The sequence below is a fragment of the Triturus cristatus genome, chromosome 6 (genome assembly GCF_964204655.1).
Source record: "Triturus cristatus chromosome 6, aTriCri1.1, whole genome shotgun sequence".
In the NCBI taxonomy this organism is placed as follows: domain Eukaryota; kingdom Metazoa; phylum Chordata; class Amphibia; order Caudata; family Salamandridae; genus Triturus; species Triturus cristatus.
The window spans coordinates 1,037,023,790-1,037,041,752 of record NC_140589.1 but is presented as its reverse complement, the minus strand read 5'-3'; the positions used below and the strand labels follow the sequence as shown (position 1 = coordinate 1,037,041,752).

The window sequence follows — 17,963 nt, the reverse complement described above, 5'->3', positions numbered from 1 at the left end:
TCCTCCATTTTGGTCTGCCAGCAATACAAAGTGTTATGACGCAACCAGAGCTGGCCGCTTCATAGTACTTCTTTATTTTTTTATTTCGATTATGCTGCACTGATGTGCAACATGGTTAAAAAACATTGACATAGCCAATAACCCTCTCGTAGGTGAGACCTGGCTTTGCCGAAGCTTGTTTACATTAGTGTACAGCTAACGGTAACCATCAAATGAGAATCGACACACAATGGCACATCTTTCTTAGCCCGTTAGTTTGTGAATTTTCATTGAGCAGTTTAAGCCACTTATATCCATGCCTGGTATTTATGACTCTAAATAGATGCTGATATTTAGACTAAAAGACCATGCGTGTGATTCACAAGGGTAAACTTATACTTTTGCAAAGTTTATGATCATTCACTATTCACAAGGGTATTTTACGACGGTGGAGTCTCCACACATAAAAAGATAGACCAGCCCTTTCTTTTTATATGTAGAGACTCGGCAGTCGTAAAAATACTACTTGTAAAATACCATTGTCAATAGCAAACAATTGTAAACTTACACACAAGTCTAAGCTTACCTTTGCGAGTCACGCCCTATGTTTTCCCCAAACGTTTTTCTCATGAATGAGACCAAAGTGAATAATTTGAACCATTGATCCTGCTCAATTTGACTAAAGTAACTGACATATCTTCTATTACTTCAGCGATTTGTCTTCAGATTTTCGGGCAATTCTTCAGAAATTCCCACCCTAATTTGCATTTTTCCGCAGTAGGCTATTTGAGACGTTGCTGCCAATTTAATAGGAGCAACTTATTTAATCAGTTGATGTGCTGAAGTCACTTACCTTACTTACATATTATAATCTCTACATAAAATGCATTATCACTTTTCCCTTTCTGCAGAATCCTTGCGGAAGCCAAAAACCTTTCCTTCAATGCCACCGCGGCTTTCAAGGCTTATACCAACATCAAGGATTACATTGACGAGGCTGAACAGATAGCTAAGGAAGCCAAGGCCAGCGCAAACCAAGCAATGCAGATGGTAAGAAACATGTCAACTTCATGCTTTATCGACTTCTCTTCACCCACTCATAAATAATTGTTACTTTATTCAGCAGGTCTGGGCATGGTTCATCAACAGATTGTGAAAGGTGTAGCTGTAAATTCGAGGTCTATGATATATGCGTAATTTACTTTTGTGTAATTACGCGAAAAGCCATTGTATTTAATTACATTAAATGCAAAACTGACATTTGCCACAAAAATGTAGGTAAAAATAAGTCCTCGCATCTATTTTGGACGCCAGGACGCATTTTGCACAACAAAAAGGAAACAAAACAAGCACTTCAAGCAGCAGCCACTCGCGATCTGGTTGTTCCCATTGTTACCATGCTCGTGCTAAATTCTTGCTGCAAAGGATGTTTAACCATGTAATGTGTCCTAATGATGTAGTTTCAGTAATTTTAACTAACAACTGTACTGCAAAAGAACGCAAAATTATACTTGTATAACGTAAATTTTGCCTGTACGTACTCTTAATAACTGCTGGCTTTATTTAGAGTTTGCAGGGAACTGAAAATCTCATATTTCTGTCGGAGTGTAATCTTAATTCCTCTGATTGTCGGCTGGCAAAAGGGCTGTTAGCTCAAGGTAAAACGTTGGTTAAGTAACCATAGAAGCAAGGCTTTTCACATCAATTAGGTAAAAACGATTAGAGGAGACACGGACATGTTTTTTATCAATGCTAAATACAATAATGGTCATACGTACTTAGAAGAATGCAAAAGTAAATAAAATGAAACAAAGGTAGGCACGTCACACATGCAGCTCCTTTTAGTAAAAATATTATAATAAAGGCATTTTCATGATTTTTTGGTATACTGTTATGTTATCACATCTAATTGTTCTTATGACTGATATTTAAACAAAATTATAGCACAATCTAGCATTACTTGATGGGCAGCAGATTGTCACATACTATTTTCGGAAAAAATGTATATGAAAGTAAAGCAGCATGAGAATGTTCTTTCTATGATGCAGGTGAGGACACTCTATCAATGGTCTGCTTAGATTTGTGCTAAAAGGCTCTTTGAAATAATGGGATGATTGGTTCAGATGTTTTTGTTATGATTTTCAAGTAGTAAATACAGTAAGTAACAGGTGGCGAAGCCAATGTACAATCCAAGAGCGTACCCATCAAATGACATTAAGTTAATTCATAGAATATTTCCCCCCTGCAACTGACAAAACCTCCCCGCTACCCTCCCGCCCTTTCACATAGCTGCTAAAATATGTCCTAGGGTAGTTCGCCCTGAGGTACGTTCAAGCATCTGAGCCATGACAGGCTCATCCTGCCATCCTTCTGGGCACAAATGGTCTACTGCCCGTCATTTGGAGCCAGAGTCCATAAGTCGTAAAACTCTCAGATATCTAGGGCAAGTGATCTCCTTAATTTCAGTGGTCAAACCATCCAGGCACAGTTTCCATATTTTAGGGGAACTGTTACTTCTATTTGTCAATGCCATGGTTATTTTCCCCATTTTAAGAAGGTCCCACAGTTTATGTATCACAACCTAAAGATGGGTATTTTCTCGCTGCCTGAAAAGTGTAGAACCACCTGTTTGACTGCAGAGAGTAACAAAGTGATCAATCGTCCCCTGGGCATTTTGCTGGGTAGGACAATTTATCTAATACTCCCATAATGACATAAGCTGGCAGCTTAGGCAGTGTTCTGTTAAGCATATTCCACAGTAGGTGGAGAAGGGAGCCACGATTCCCACAACCTCTCCAGCAGGTGGAGTTATGTGCCACATGCCATTGATAAATCTGACTAGGAGTAGAGTACCTGTATGCCGCAACCTTCATCAATGTTTCTTTGATCCCTGTTGCTCTGTAGAACACATTGTTCTATTCTTCGACCGTGAGCTGTCTCCCCAAGTCCCTCATCCACCTCCTCCGTCCAGCTGTTTTCCTCTCTGCCTTTTCAGTTCAGAGGGAGCGCATAGGTATCCGATAGAGACTCTCTGTCCCGGTCCTTTGTTGATTGCCATTTCTCAAAGGGGGTCAGCTTTCTCTCCGTCCCTTCCTAACCTCCTTATCCATCACCCAGTGTGGTAACTGATAATAATGTAATCTCTGGGAGCTAGCGAATCCCAATTGTTGCTACAGTTGTTCAAAGGACTTTAGTCCTCCCTCAATGAACAAGTCGCCAATCCTCTTACATCCTGCCTTTTGCCATATCGCGTACTGGACTTTCTCGTATGCTGGTGGGAATGTCCAGGGCTGGTGTAAAGGGCGAGGAAATTTTAGTCCGTCCCCTGCATAGTGCTATGAAAAACTCAGCCTCCAATGTAGCATTATCGGAGGTGGGAGTACAAGCCCCATAGTGCTGTTTCTTTTGGGTAGCCAACTTGCCCTCCAAATGTGATTGCCTGTGACAGCTTGATCAATAAATCACCAGTGCTTTTCACTCAGGGATGGATGCCATTCCCAAATATAGCACAGATGCACCACATGACAGTAGTAAACTATCTGGAGAAGTCCCACTCCACCATCCTTTACCGGTCAATGTGCCATATAGTAGGATATCCTTGGTTTCTTCCAATTCCATACAAAGCAATTTATAGCATTTTATATATGAGTGAAACAGCTCCTTGGTTGCTAGAGGGGCAGGACCTGCATAAGAGAGAGGATGTGAGGTAGAGCGTCATCTTCGCCGCTGTTGCGAGGATTCTACACCTACACAGAACTATGCGCAGGAAAACAGGACCTCGGTGGATAGGGGTGTATCAACCTATCACCTTAGTACCCAAAATCCCAAAACCGACTAGCTATAGTGTCTCATTCCTTCTCCTCCAAAAGTTACAAAGCTACAAATGATTAGACAACCCAGAACACAACACTCCCAATGCTCTCAGGAATCACGGTAGCAAGACACCCTTTCGCTCGCTCACTCGTACTTGTCCACAATAAGAATCGGCAGAGTCACTGTAATAGTTTAAAATGTTTATTTTAACTATCGTGCTCCACAATACAGTATACGAACCACTACCAGCAGCAAAATGCATCAACTCAAAACTATTAGCATTGTTACAATTCCATAGAGTACAAAGGGGGAAGTCATTATATAAAGACAGTTGAAAAAGGACTATAAGGCCTAACCACCCTCCCCTTGACTGGAAGAAGTTTATTTATATAAAAGAAGATCTCTGGGCTTTGACAGCAGACCCCATACCTTAAAGCCTAGATGTAAGGTTTACATCATAGGATCAGCATAGCTCTTCTCCATGGAAAGGCTCTCTCCAAGTGTGTGTTAAAACAACATGCTTTCCTGTAATATTAAAGCACTAGTCTCCAGCATTGCAGCTGTGTTTAGCATGTTATGTCTAGGTACTAGGGACTGACCAGAACAGAATAAAAAGGGGCATTGTTTATTGACCTTGTACAACGTGTTCAGACTAAACTCCAGGAAGTCAGCAGAGAACGTGAAAAGCAGATAGTTCTCATGTGAAAGGCATAAACAGAGTCTTGCAAAAATAAAGTCATGTGGTAACATGCGCAAAAGCAGCATCATGGCAGCAAAGCTCATGCTAACTTAGCAATGTCGACAATGTCCCAAACGACCATATAACACCGCCCCTACCCTGTCTGCCCATAAAAGGCTATTTTTGCTGGGAGAGAGATACATTCAACACCTGAGACTTCTGTATGTTAACTTTAAAGCTCAATAGTCAGCTAACAGTGGAGATTTCCACTAGTATGAGAGGGAGTGAATGATACATGTCCCCCAGGTCTAACAAAACATCATCACCGTATAGGCTTATTTTCTGTTCCTAGTCCCCCATACAAACTCCCTTGATATCGTCAGACATCTGCACCCTTTTGGCCCACAGTCCATACATAAGGCAAATAGCAGAGGGTATATCGGGCACCAGTGCATATACCATGCTTAATAGGGAAAGAGGATGTGGCCTGCCCATTCAATGGTACCCTGGCGGTCGGCTGGTGGTATCAGCTCTTCACCCATGTATTTAATCTGGGTACGAAACCATCGGCCTCAAATACCCTCTGAAGATATGGTCCGTGTACTTTATTCTAGGCCTTTTCAGCATCAACAGATATCATCGGGGCCTCAGCTTACGCATTTCCCACCTTATCCAAAAGAAGAATCACCCTCTTGGTATTATTCAAGGGTCCTCTACCAGTAATGAGCACTTCTTGATCTGGGTCAGTGAGGCTCGGCATATGTGGGCCCAATCTCGCCACCAAAATACCAGGAAATAAATTAACTTAAACATTTAAAAGTGAAATAGGGCAATAAAAGGCACAGTGTGTCAGTTCCATTCTGGGCTTGGTCAGCACAACCACCAAAACCTCCCTCTTGGTGTCTGTCATCTCCTGACTGCTCCCAAAGGCATTGATAAGATTTGTCAATATGGGGGGGGGGGGGGGAGTGTTCAGCTGTGAACAAAAAGCCTTATAAAACCCTATTGTGAACCCACTGGGTCCTGGTGCCTTGGAGGCCAGAGTCTTGCGATACCACTAATCACCTCTTCAAGCTTAATAGGTTTGTTCAAAAGTTCAACCAGTTTAAATTGGTATGGTCCAGGTATTCGCCGATATCCCCATCTGCCCCCTACTCTGATCTATATAGCCCCTTATTTAAAAAAAACTAAAGGCAGTGCGGATCTCCTGTTCCCGATGGGTAAGGGCACCGCCTTGGATTTGATTGGCTGCTACACTCTCTTCACCCTTTTAGCTTCTAGTTCAGAGGTCGAGAGTTTGCAGCCCTTAGTCCCATCCAAATAGTATATTTGTTTCAGTTGAAGAAGAGCATTTTCTACCCTATCCACATAAACAGCTGGGCTCAGTCCCTCTTACTGTCTTCACTCTTGTCTAGCACGGGTCCTACAATAGATTTCTTCCAATTCCCTAATCTGCAAATCAAAACTTTCCCTTGTCTTTGGCCTCTCTTGATGTTGGATGCCAGTGACATCAACTGCCCTCTCACAACTGTCTTCATGGTGTCCCAGCGCACCTAAGGCTTCATTTCTTGTTTGGCGTTTTCCTGCAGATTTTGCTCAATACATTTGGCTATCTGCTGTCTATATTCTGATTCTGCAGGAGGACATCTCTACGTCTCCATTTTCCACATTGCCTTTTGCCCTGCAAAAACTCAAGCATCACAGTCACTGGCCCATGATCTGAGAGTTCCCTGTTACCTATCTCGACCTATTTCAAAAGCTCCCATATCCCTGCTGTCCTCATAATGTGGCCCAGTCTGGCGTTTGTTGTGTATACAGTACAGAAATATGTGAATTCTGTCTCCTGTGGGTGGTCCATCCTCCATAAATCAATGTAACTAATGTCATTCAACCACTTCTTACCCACCTTCCACCATTCCCCATTTGACTTGCATCTGAGCTGAGAGTTCTGGTGCCTCTACCATTACAAGATTGAAATCCTCTCCCTCTATTACACCTCTATCCGGAGTATGCAAAATCCATGAGAGTACCCACTTCACACATTTCTCCTGCCCCTCATTCGGGGCATAAATCATCGCCATTGTAAAGGAGTGTTCTCCTACCATTAGCTGAAGAGCGAAAAGTCTGCTCTTCCTCTTCCTTCACCAAGTTTCCCACCTGCCCTGGAAGTTACTTGCAACTAGTATGGCTACATCACCTTTTTCATGTTTCTCCGAAGAAAACAGTTGCACTGCGTACCATTTCAATCTCATTCTATGCCAATCTCTTTTGACCAAGTGCATTTTCTGCAAGCGGAAGATATCACTCCCACTGTGATGGAGAAACATTGAGGCTCCCTATTTTAAAATCCCCACTAGCATTTGCCATTAGCATGTACCTCTCTGAGTGAGACTTGTCTCTCATGTTTTGCTGTTCAGCCCCGCTAACCCATAACACCCACGGTAATTACTGTTTGAGCCTTGTGTGCAACTTGGGAAGCCCCCTTCTGTCCCGCATAACTGAAACAAATGTGAACATACAAAAGTAATGACATAAAAGCCCCCATGGTCTTCTTCACTCCCTCCTCGGTCAGACATTAGGATATTTGTAGCACCTCTAGGTCCCTTAGAGAGGACATAAAACCATTGTGCCCAACATGAAACCTGCTTCTCCTTCACCCCTCCTGTTCCCTACCTGTGTCATCTAATGTGCAATATTTGGCCCTGCGAATGTCCCCCCTTCAAGAACTGTATATCTCACTGACCTGTAGGGAAGATCTTGTTTCGTCCTTGGCTCTCTGGAGCAGACCCTCTCATATTTCTTGCTGGTCCATGGACGATCTCGCCGCACTCACAGCTGCTGCAAAACATCATACAATTCTGATGCTATTATGTTCAGAAGGTTTGGTGGTGTCCTTTCATCATTGAACCGTCCTCCCCAGATATTGGGAGGTAGATTACAAATTCCAGTCCTGCTATGGACTGCCATCAACCCCATTCTCTATGCTTATGTGCTTTTTTAAGAGAGTGCACCTGCTAGAGCCTCTCCACCCATTAATAAAACATGTGAAATGGTTGTGCATAACAGTATTTAACTCCTAACTTCAGGAGCAGGGAAGTGACCGGAATCGTGTCCCTTTTTTTTGGTAGTGTGATTACCAACAGTACTTTGTAGATGCACAGATTTTGTCCCTCAAAGGCAATAGTGTTCATGGAGTGCACCACCATCAAGAGAGCCTCCTTTTGTTTATTTAAATTGAATGGTGACAAGACAGAGATGATAGTGGTGGGTAATCAACCTCAGCTCTGGGGCCCAAAATGGTGGCTAACTGACCTTGGGCTGCTGCTGCCCACTCCCAGTAAGGTGGTTAAGAACTTGGACGTTTGGCTTGACTCCAAGCTATCTACCGATCATCAGATATGTAAGATCGCAGCCTGTTGTTTTATGCTCCTCAAATGTCTCAGAAAAATTCCTTGACGTTTTCCTCTCCCAGCTCGAAGAACGATTCTACAATCACTGATCATCTGTGGGCTAAATTACAGCTACGTTCTCTTCTTAGAAGAGCCAGGAAAATTCCTGAAAAGACTTCAGAGTTTACATGTCATGTATCAAGGCACTCTTCAGTTGCTACTCATTTATGCATCCTTCATTAGCTACCTAAAGATAAAGACGTTCAATTCAAAATATTGTGCAATATGCAGTAGGCCTTGAACAGGTGTGGCCACACCTACCTTAGTGCGTTGGTTCATTTCTACTCACCTAAGTGAACTCTTTGCTCTGGGTGTGAACGGCTGACTTTTTCCTTCATTGGTCCCACTCTAGGAATTTCTCTCCCTCTAAAAATCCGGGCTTGTACCTCTGTCATGGAGTTCTGTAAACTGTTACAAACTTAGTTATTTTAAGGTCACTGGTGTCACTTCCTTTTTAGTAGCACTGGGAACCCCCACTGGGGCAGCCATGTGCTTTACAAATGTATAAATAAATTAAATTATTATAATGAATACAAGTCAAAATATCAGGGGCATCACTTTCCCTGCGCAATTTTATGCCCTCTCTATGAGTGAGGTCCAGGATAATTCCCTCGTCCCGAAGAGTCCGCAAAATATGTCTTAAGAGATGCTTGATGTAGGCCTCTCTGTCTTTTCCTTCTTTATTGTGCACTACTCCCTGAATTCTAATGTCGTGAAGCCTCAAGCCATTTTCTAAATCCTCGAGATGAGGCTGTAGGTCAACATTCTGTTCCTGTAGAGAGAGGAGTTCCTGGCCCATCATTTCCAATTTGCCTTCCCTTGCATCTTATGCCATTTCCAAACCCTATGTCCCATAGCTGACAAATCCCGTTAAATGCTCTAAATCTTGTTAGCGATTTCCCCCTTATGACCTGCAATATCTTCACGTTTGCCTCTGTCCTCTATGTATGAGTGCATTAGGGGTTATTCCATACCTGAGTCTCCTCACATCGGGCCAGTGTCATCTGATGATGGGCCCTGCTATGATGGATGGTCCATCTTTTGAGAGCTTGTTCACTTCAACATATCCTTTAAGAAGGTATCTTTCGTCTCTTTCGAGGATGTCATAATGTTGCACGTTGCTCACAATGAGTCACCCATGGGAATTCAGCAACCCATCAAATCAATCAATCAATCAGGGGGTTCTTAAAGTACGCTACTCACCCGTGAGGGTCTCAAGGCTCTAAGGCAGGGTGCAGCTCCGGATCAGTCGAAGAGCCAGGTCTTGAGGCTTTTCCTGAAGTTGTGCTGAGTGGGGGAGCGTCTGATGTTGACTGGGAGCTTGTTACAGGTCTTTGCTGTGACTTAGGAGAAGGATCTTCTGTCTGCTCTGGTTCTGCAGATGCGTGGGGTCTCTGCCAGGGCGAGGTCGGCGGAGCGGAGGTTCCTTTTGGGTACGTGGAAGGATACTCTTTCGTTAAGGTATTTGGGTCCGATGTTGTGGAGGGATTTTTAGGCGTGGGTGAGTAGCTTTGATGTTACTCTTGTCTCGACAGGGAGCCAATGGAGGTTTCGTAGGTGCTGGGTTATGTGCTCATGTCCTGGGGTTCCGAGGACGAGTCTGACTGTGATCTTCTGGATTGTTTGTGCAGCAGGGTTTTGTTGATTTGGGCGTAGAGGGTGTTCCCATAGTCCAGCCTGCTGGTTATGAGTGCGTGGGTAACAGTCCTTCTATATTTGGGGGGAGCCACTGGAATGTCTTGCAGAGAATGCGGAAGGAGTAGAAGCAGGTGGAGGCAACAGCGTTGATCTGGCGGGTCAAGGTGAGGGAGGAGTCTAGAATGAGTGGAAGATGGGTGGGTTTCCGAGGTCAGGGGGCCACCAGGAGCTGTCCCACGTTTCAGGAACGTGCTTGTGTCACGCAGGTCTGCATGTGCTGGTGGACCCGGATGAAGCGGGGAAAAGTATGTCTGTTTAGGCAGCCATCTTAACTCCACCTCCCATAATGGAATGATTGAATGCAATGCGCCTCCTGAACAAACATCAGTGCATATACCTTTGCATCAAGAAGTAAAACAGGGTCCATTCCTTTAAATATTAGTGCATTATTATTTTCTGTCATTAGTGAGGGTATTCATTTAATAATAATAATAATAATAATAATAATAATAATAATATTATCACCATTTATAGAGTGCGAACAGCTACCTCCGAAGAGGTGTCCCAGCGCTAAGCAATAGATGGTGCGCAGTCATGCCAGACACTGGAAACGACCTAGGTGGCGGATTACACTGAACTGAAGAGCCAGGTTTTTACCACTTTTTCAAAAGTGGCTCTGACTCAATCATTCGGATGTGGTTAGGCAAGGAGTTCCATAACTTGGACGCCCCCATCGTAAATGATCTGCCGCCGAGGCAGGCTTTCTTAACTCGTGGAACGCAAAGTAGATTTTTCGAATTAGACCTCAAGACACGATTTTGTTTGTAAATACCTAACCTGTCTTCCAGATAATTGGGACACTTCCCATGAAAGCTAAGGTTAGGGCCTTAAACTCAATTCTTTTTACCACAGGTAGCCAGTGGAGCTCTTTTATATGCGGAGAGATGTGATTATGAAAAGGGACGTGTTTAATCAATCTCACAGCCGCATTCTGTACCATCTGGAGTTTCTTGGCGAGGTACGCTGGCAAGCCCAAGTAAAGGCTGTTGGCGTATTCCAGCCTAGATGTTACAGTGGCATGGACAATGACCCTGCGGTAGTCCTCTGGCAGTAAGTGGAGGACGTTCCGCAGTTGTCTCAGCTTGCTAAAACAGGTGGCTGTCACTTGCTGTATCTGCTTGGAGAAAGAAATATCTGTCCCCCATTTTACCCCCAGGTTTTTTATTGAGCCTGCTGGAGCGGGCGGTGTCCCCATTTCCATTGGCCACCACAGGAGCACCAGCATAGCTGATGCCCCTGAATCTGTAGCCATCCCCACTGACACTGCCACCTCCAGAAGTGCCGTCTCTGTGCTGAAACCGGCCCGGAAGCCAGATTGGGTATCATGCAGGCTACCTTGACACTCAACAAAATTTGCCATTTGTCGCTGCACCAGCTTCTCCAGCATTTTTGCTGGCACGGGAAGTAGAGAAATCGGTCTATAATTGTTTAATTCCCCTGAGTCTGCACTAGGTTTCTTCTTAAGTGGCAGAAGGATGGCGTGCTTCCATATGTCAGGGAAGAAGCCTGAGGTGAAAGAAGTGTTTCATATGTGAGATAGCACATAGCTAACATGGTGCGCCAACTCCTTCCACAATTTTGTGGGGCAGGGGTCCTCAGGTGAGCCTGGCTTGCATTTTAGTATCCCTGCCAAGGCTTCCGTTTGAGAAATAGGGAAAAATTCCAAAAGGGAGGCCTGTGTTTTTTTTCCTATGAACACATCTGCTTTAACGGTCATTACAGCCGGGGAGAAGGAGTTGTAAACTTTGAGAATTTTACTGTCGAAGAAATCAGAGATCCCTAAACACAACGAGGGAGAAGGCTTAACATCAATCTCCAATTTGCGTGGTTTTAGAAAAACGTTTACCGCCCTAAAAATTTATTTTGCAGAGTTGTCAGCGTTACGGATGCATGTCGCTATGTAGTCCCTCCTAGCCACTCTCATTAATATATGCAGCTCTTTCAATGCATACTTACATGCCACTTTGGCTAAAGTCCCATATTCTTCCCTCCACTGCCGTTCCAGGCGTTTACATCTGCTTTTGTTTGTCCTAATCGTCTCTGAAAACCAAGGGGCAGAGGGGGGAAGTCCTCATTGATTTTGTGACTCTCGCTGGAGCTGTGGATTCCATCGCCTCAGAGATCCATTTGTTTGAGGCCCTTGTATCAATGTTCGGGTCATTGGTTATTGGTGGGTGGCTATTCTGTAGAACTGGACCCAAGCACTCTGCGGTTAGCTTTTTCCAATTTCTCTTTAAATAAATACGAGTGTTCCCTTGCTGAGTGGATTTTGACACCTTGAAAGAGAATGGAATTAGGCAGTGGTCAGTCCATACCATATGTTTATGGGGTTCCGACTTCAGAGAAGGAATATTAGAAAACACAAGGTCAAGAGTATTTCCTGCCTTGTGAGTGGGGAGTTTACATGTTGAATCAGGTTAGCACCCAAGAGTGATGAAACCACCTGTGCTGCCTGAGCACAGTATGGGTCATTCACATGAAGATTAAAATCCCCTAGTGCCATGAAGTTAGAGTATAATAGCGACCTCTGAGCAATATAATTGCACACTTCCAAGTTCAAAAAGTTTAAAAACACTATATCAGAACATTCTTTTAATCACATGGTCATCTTTCTTTTCTCCAAAGCCATACATTATGCATACATGTACAAAAGTGTATTGTTTACTGGCAGCATTTTGAATAATATCTAGAGGATTCATATGAAGTCATCCATGAAGACTACATTCGATTGCAGTAGTTTCATTGCTGAACAATACCCTTCATGTCCAATCATTTAAGTTTTTTCTGCTGACAATTTTCTGACTGCAAGCCATCTGAGTGTGTGAATGTTCTTTGCTGAATTTTAGGGCCAGATGTACTATGGTTCTCGTTTGCATCTCTTAAATAGAGACTCCATAGGAATCGCTAGTTAAGAAATACAAAAGGATGTGTACAATATTTGCGAGTCTCTAATAGCGATTCCTACAGATTAGAAGTCACTATTAAGGAATCGCAAATAGGAAATGCCTGTGCATTCCTGCCTATGGAGGAAATAGGAAATGGTTTGCATTTGCTTAATTGTGATTGCCTAACAGGAAATCACAATTTAAGAAATGCAAATCCTGGGCTTAAGACCCCTTGGAGGAACCCAAAATTTCCTAATGCACATGTATGTGCACATATACCCTGTGGGGCATATGTGCGCTTCATGTCACAATAAAGAAATGCATTTGTAATGCATTTTTTTATTTTGCATGTGGTTACCATCGACTTGAAGTCGGTGGTATTTGCATTTCTTAAATGCTCAATTCTTATTTAGAAAAAGCTTTGTACATGTGCATTAGGAATTGTAAATAGGTAAGCCCTATTTGTGATTCCTAATTCGCCGTCTTTGCGATTTCTACCATGTAGAAATCATAAATTGCGACCGGTTTTGTCCCTTTCTACATCTGAAAAGGCCATCTAGTATTTCTTAAAGGGCCGAAAGTGATTCAGCCTGTGAAAAAATGCTAAATGGCTATGTACATCTGGTCCATAATCCTTTATTCTCTGACGGCAATACCAGGTAAAACATATAGTTCAAATATGTCCACCTGTGACCAAGGGGGTGACATCTGTTACCTAAGGACAGGGTGTCCAACCCTACATTTTACTGTATTTGCATCTGACATTACCCACCTGCTATACTTCCTGTTTAGCATGTGTGGACACCATGATTCAATTGAATACCCATACATATCTGGTATCTCAATACACAGGAGATGCTTTAGATCACCTATGAAGGCCATCCATTGCCAGGCATATGATCCTGCAACAGTACGTTTCTTCTTTAGCTAAGAATTATGAAAAATGTGAAAATGGTTATATTGTTCAACTCCTAAATCAGGTCACTTAATGATAGCTACTCACAAATGTATTCCTTAGACTGAGCAAATGTTGAAAATATATAGTATTGATCTATTGTCATACTGGTCAGGTGTGTATTTCTGCCACCAAACAAAACGTGCTTCAAACTGACATTATCCACCTGAAATACTTCTTAGTTTGCGCTTGTGGGCATCCTGGACCAATTGCAAACCCACAGCTGTGCAGTTTCACCATGTTCAGGAGTGCCCTGGCAATGTATGTGTCTTTTAAATTTATACAAGGGGATGGTCGTCTTCATGGTGCAATGCATATACACCGGCCTTCAAATTCTATAAAAATGTGTGTTAAAACAGACAATGGGATGTTCTTGCACAAGTAGGTACAAGAGAAATATGTTCTATTTAATTATACAGAAAATCCGCAAACAGTCAAGTACTGCTCAATGTTCTGGTCAATCAGGATAAGTGATGTTTGATATGTATCAAAGGATGTTTTTAGGACATGCAGGTTTACAAAATATGGAGTTTTAACATGTTCCTCTGCAGACACAGGACTGGTATTGGCAAATATAGGACAGATTTCCCAAACTGTCTTTTCTAGTTTGATTGCTTCTGGAATTGCCTACTACGCTATCTCCAGTTTGGAGATAGTGAGCATACAAGCCCATGGAAATTACATACACGTCAGGGATTCCAACATTCAAGAATTTAGGAGAATACCTATGTGGACCAAACCTTTCTGAAGATATGTGCCGTCATGAGGGATAGTGGAGGGAAACCAGATATTTGTGTTTTTTTTTTTTTTTTATCAAGCAGATACAAAGGGTAGCCAATAATACAACTAGTAAACAACCATTATTTTATCATTATTCGGAACATTGGGATCTAATGTCGTTTCAGATGGACATTAATAAACAATATTGTTCTAGATGTAAAGAAAGTGCATCATGCCGGAACTAAATTAAAAGAGTTCAATAAAGTGCAGACGTGCCTAAAAATACACATAGTCTGATACTCGTTTAAACCATGTTGTTCAATCCTTTAAGTAAAGTGCAATACATTAATACATTTCAACAAAGTGCAAACATGCCTGAGATGCATATTTTGATATTCATGTAGATAATATTATTCAGTTGCTAAATAAAGTGCATCATTCCAGATTCCACTCTCTGACTATTCATGGAAACCTTCTACAAAGTGCGTTAAACGCCTGAGATATATATACTACTAATTCCAAGACTGTCCTTATTAAAGGATGGTATAGATAGATCTCCTATGCCTTAATAATTTTCCTACAATTTCTTTATTCCAGAAACTGCCTACAATGCACACAATGCCCCCTGGTATTATTTACTGAATCTTACGCTGTTGTGTTTTCTATTCCCTCCATGACCTGCCATGAAGTAATGAATCTTTTGATACCCCCAACCCTTTTTGTGAAGGCCTCCTCAAACTCAAAAGCACCACACCTGCCTCCTGTTCAATCCTTCTCTGCAATCCTAGACTTAGAGCGGCAAATACTATTCCTCAGAACTGTACCACCATTGGGCAGGTAAAAGAGGTATGTACCCCCCCCCCAGCTGCTGACAGCAAAAGCAGTGATCCTCCTATTCTGAAAAAATTCTATGGATGCCCTTAGGAGTGTAGTATGCCGTCCGGTGCGATAAAAAAAATTCTCCTACAAAAATTTGAGGCTCTTAAGGCTTTATTCCCTAATTGCGTGGTTGATTGCCACTCAAAATAAGAAAAAGTGCATTGAGTTACTAAGTGGTTTTATCTAAAACACTTTTCACCAGGTGGCACTCTTTGGTTCCATAGTAATCTGTACCAGTTTTCTACCTTACCCCCTTAGCTTTATCCTAAACAGAGCTGCCATTTTTGGGGAGGAAACTGTACCTGACTGAAGACAACATTTTTTCTGTAGGTGAGCAATCTGCTGATATCCAACTGAAAAAAAGCTTGCATCGATCACCGCACCTAGCTTGAAGGTCCTGCAAAGAAATACATTTCCCCCAACAAAAAATGGCCCAGCTATTTTAAACTGTTTGTGTTCCAAATAACTTAAATGGCTATTTGGTATTTGTTAGCCCAGAACTTTGCATTCCTTAAACTGCAAATATTCATACCATGCAGACTTGGCATTTGAGGAATAGAATGCTTGAAGTCTTCCACAGTATTCCTGCAGTGTTTTATATCTCGCCTTTTTTGGAAGTTTGGCCTTCCTTATAAATACCAGAAGCTGGGATCCTGCATCTTGCACCATCCTTTAAAAAAGAAAAAAATTCCAGAGAGAATTTAAGAGAGGCTTCATGATATGTGTGTACCTGAGGCTGTGCTAATCCGCCCTGATTGATATCAAGTTGAAGCACTCAAAGTTTAACTCTCGAGACCTCCTTATTCCAAATAAAGCATCGAAAAAATGCTTCTCATTCTTTAAAATAGGTCATACTGATTTTAATCGGCACATTAGTAAAAAGAAAAATCAACAAGGTTAAAATAGACATTTTTATCAGAGCTATCGCCCTATTAATATAAGAGTCTATCTGTCCAATAAGTCTTTGATCTTCTTCATCATCACATCATAATTCAAATGATAAAGTTCTGCATAGCGATTAGTTACATATATCCCCAAATAATGAATTGGGTTGGAAGAGGAAACCTGCTGCCGAAGATTAAGAGGAAGACTGCTAAGAGTGGTATTAAATAGAGGCAATTCTAATTTTATATCCCCGAATCAATTGGAACTGATCAAATTCTGCCAACATACTTTTAATGTTTTGTTCTTCTGCCCTCAGTTATAGAATTATATTGTCCGCAGATAGTTTTATCTTAGATATTCCCTCTATTGGTGCCTCTATACCCAGATTAGACCTAATCCTTACTGCCAGGGTTTGATAAAAAAGGTAAATAGTACAGGACACAAGGGGCACCCCTGCCGAGTTCCCCTATTTTTATTGACCGTTCCTGCTAAAATAGAATCTATGAATACCTTTGTCTGAGCCCCTTGATATATATTGCGAAGCATAATAATAAACTGAGAAGGAAAGCCAAACCTCTTGAGGCCATAAAAAATATCATCCCAATTTAACGAGTCAAATGCTTTCTCGGCATCTACCATCATAATCAGTGCGGGCGTCAAATTCACATTATAAAAAATTAAAGTGCATGAAGTAAAAAAACAGTATTAGACAACATCAACCTCCCAGCCACAAACCCAGTCTGGTCTATGTGAATTACCTTCTGAGCTGCCATAATGATACGATTTGCCCAAATTTTCATTAAGATTTTATAAACAGTATATATTAAGCTAATCGCCCGATATGAGTTTACAACCCTGTGGTTCCTTCCTTTCTTAACAAAACTGACAATTGTTGATTCCTTAAAAATTGATGGAGCCTCTCCCCCTTCTTTTATCAAATTAAAAAGCTCCCTGATAAAAGGTGTAGGCTCTACAGAAAATGCTTTTGAAACCTCTGTCGAAAGGCTGTCACTGCCACAAGGATTACCACAAGGCATTGAGGCCAGGGCCTGTTGAATTTTAAATGCTGTGATACCCACTACTAATCCCTCTACCTGTGTATTTGTCAATTGTGGTAATTTAATAGACTGAAAATAATTATGTACGGTTTCATTTTAGATTGCATATTTGGTAGTATACAAATTATCATAATGTTGTAAAAAGATTTTGGACACTTTGGCCTTTTCAGAGACTGAGGCCCCCGTCCCCGGTTTCTGTAGTTTGGTGGGTAATGCGGCCTCCTGCTTAACCCTAGTTGACCAAGCAAGGCATTTCTCTACTATCTGGCTTTCCTCATACACCTGCTGATGGTACAGTCTTGATCTATTGATTTCCTCTAAAAAATAAAAATTCCCTTAGCTCTCACTTAGCTTTGGTCAACTGCACATCTGCTAATATTTGTGACCCCAAGAAACAAGTCTTCTGCAAAGCGGAATCAACTGCAGATTGGAGTTCAGCTATACTTATCACCCGGCTTTTAATTTGTGAAACCATAAATGGCACAATCTGACCTCCATTACCCTTATTCAGTTGAAAACAATTCTCGATATATTTTTTCATTCTTGCCAACCATTCCTGATTGGAAGGAAGGAGATGAGTCATCTGCCACTGGACCTCTTCCTCCTTCTTGCTTCCACTTCTAATTCAATACCAACCAGTGAGTGATCTAAAATTTAACTAGCCCAAATTTCTGAACCAACACATTAAGAAAAGTGGGAGATAAGAAAATAATCTATACCAGAAGCTGATTGAAAACGGCGAGAAAAACAAGTATATTGTAAAAGTCCCGGATGAGCACTACGCCATGGATCGGGCAATTGGTAATCCTGCTTCATTACATCTAGCACTTTTTTAGTACACAGCTTCAACTGTCAGGTCCCACGGAGGCCTCTCAGGATCGGTTTGTTGCTCAATAGGGGCCCCCCTATTGACAACCTTAATTCCGAGTTGCCGTAAAGGCACAGAAGCTTAAGGGGGTCAAT

The 17,963-nt window shown here is 42.0% G+C and overlaps 1 protein-coding gene across 6 annotated transcripts in view; it reads left to right on the top strand.

Annotated features, from left to right (window-relative positions):
• LAMA2 (laminin subunit alpha 2) overlaps positions 1-17,963 on the top strand; it is a 3,129,796-nt gene that overhangs the window by 2,545,988 nt on the left and 565,845 nt on the right. For all 6 annotated transcript variants that reach the window (XM_085611831.1, XM_085611827.1, XM_085611830.1 and 3 more), the window contains one exon: positions 891-1,029. In XM_085611831.1, coding sequence (XP_085467957.1) covers positions 891-1,029 — 139 coding nt within the window. The remainder of the gene's footprint in view (positions 1-890; positions 1,030-17,963) is intronic.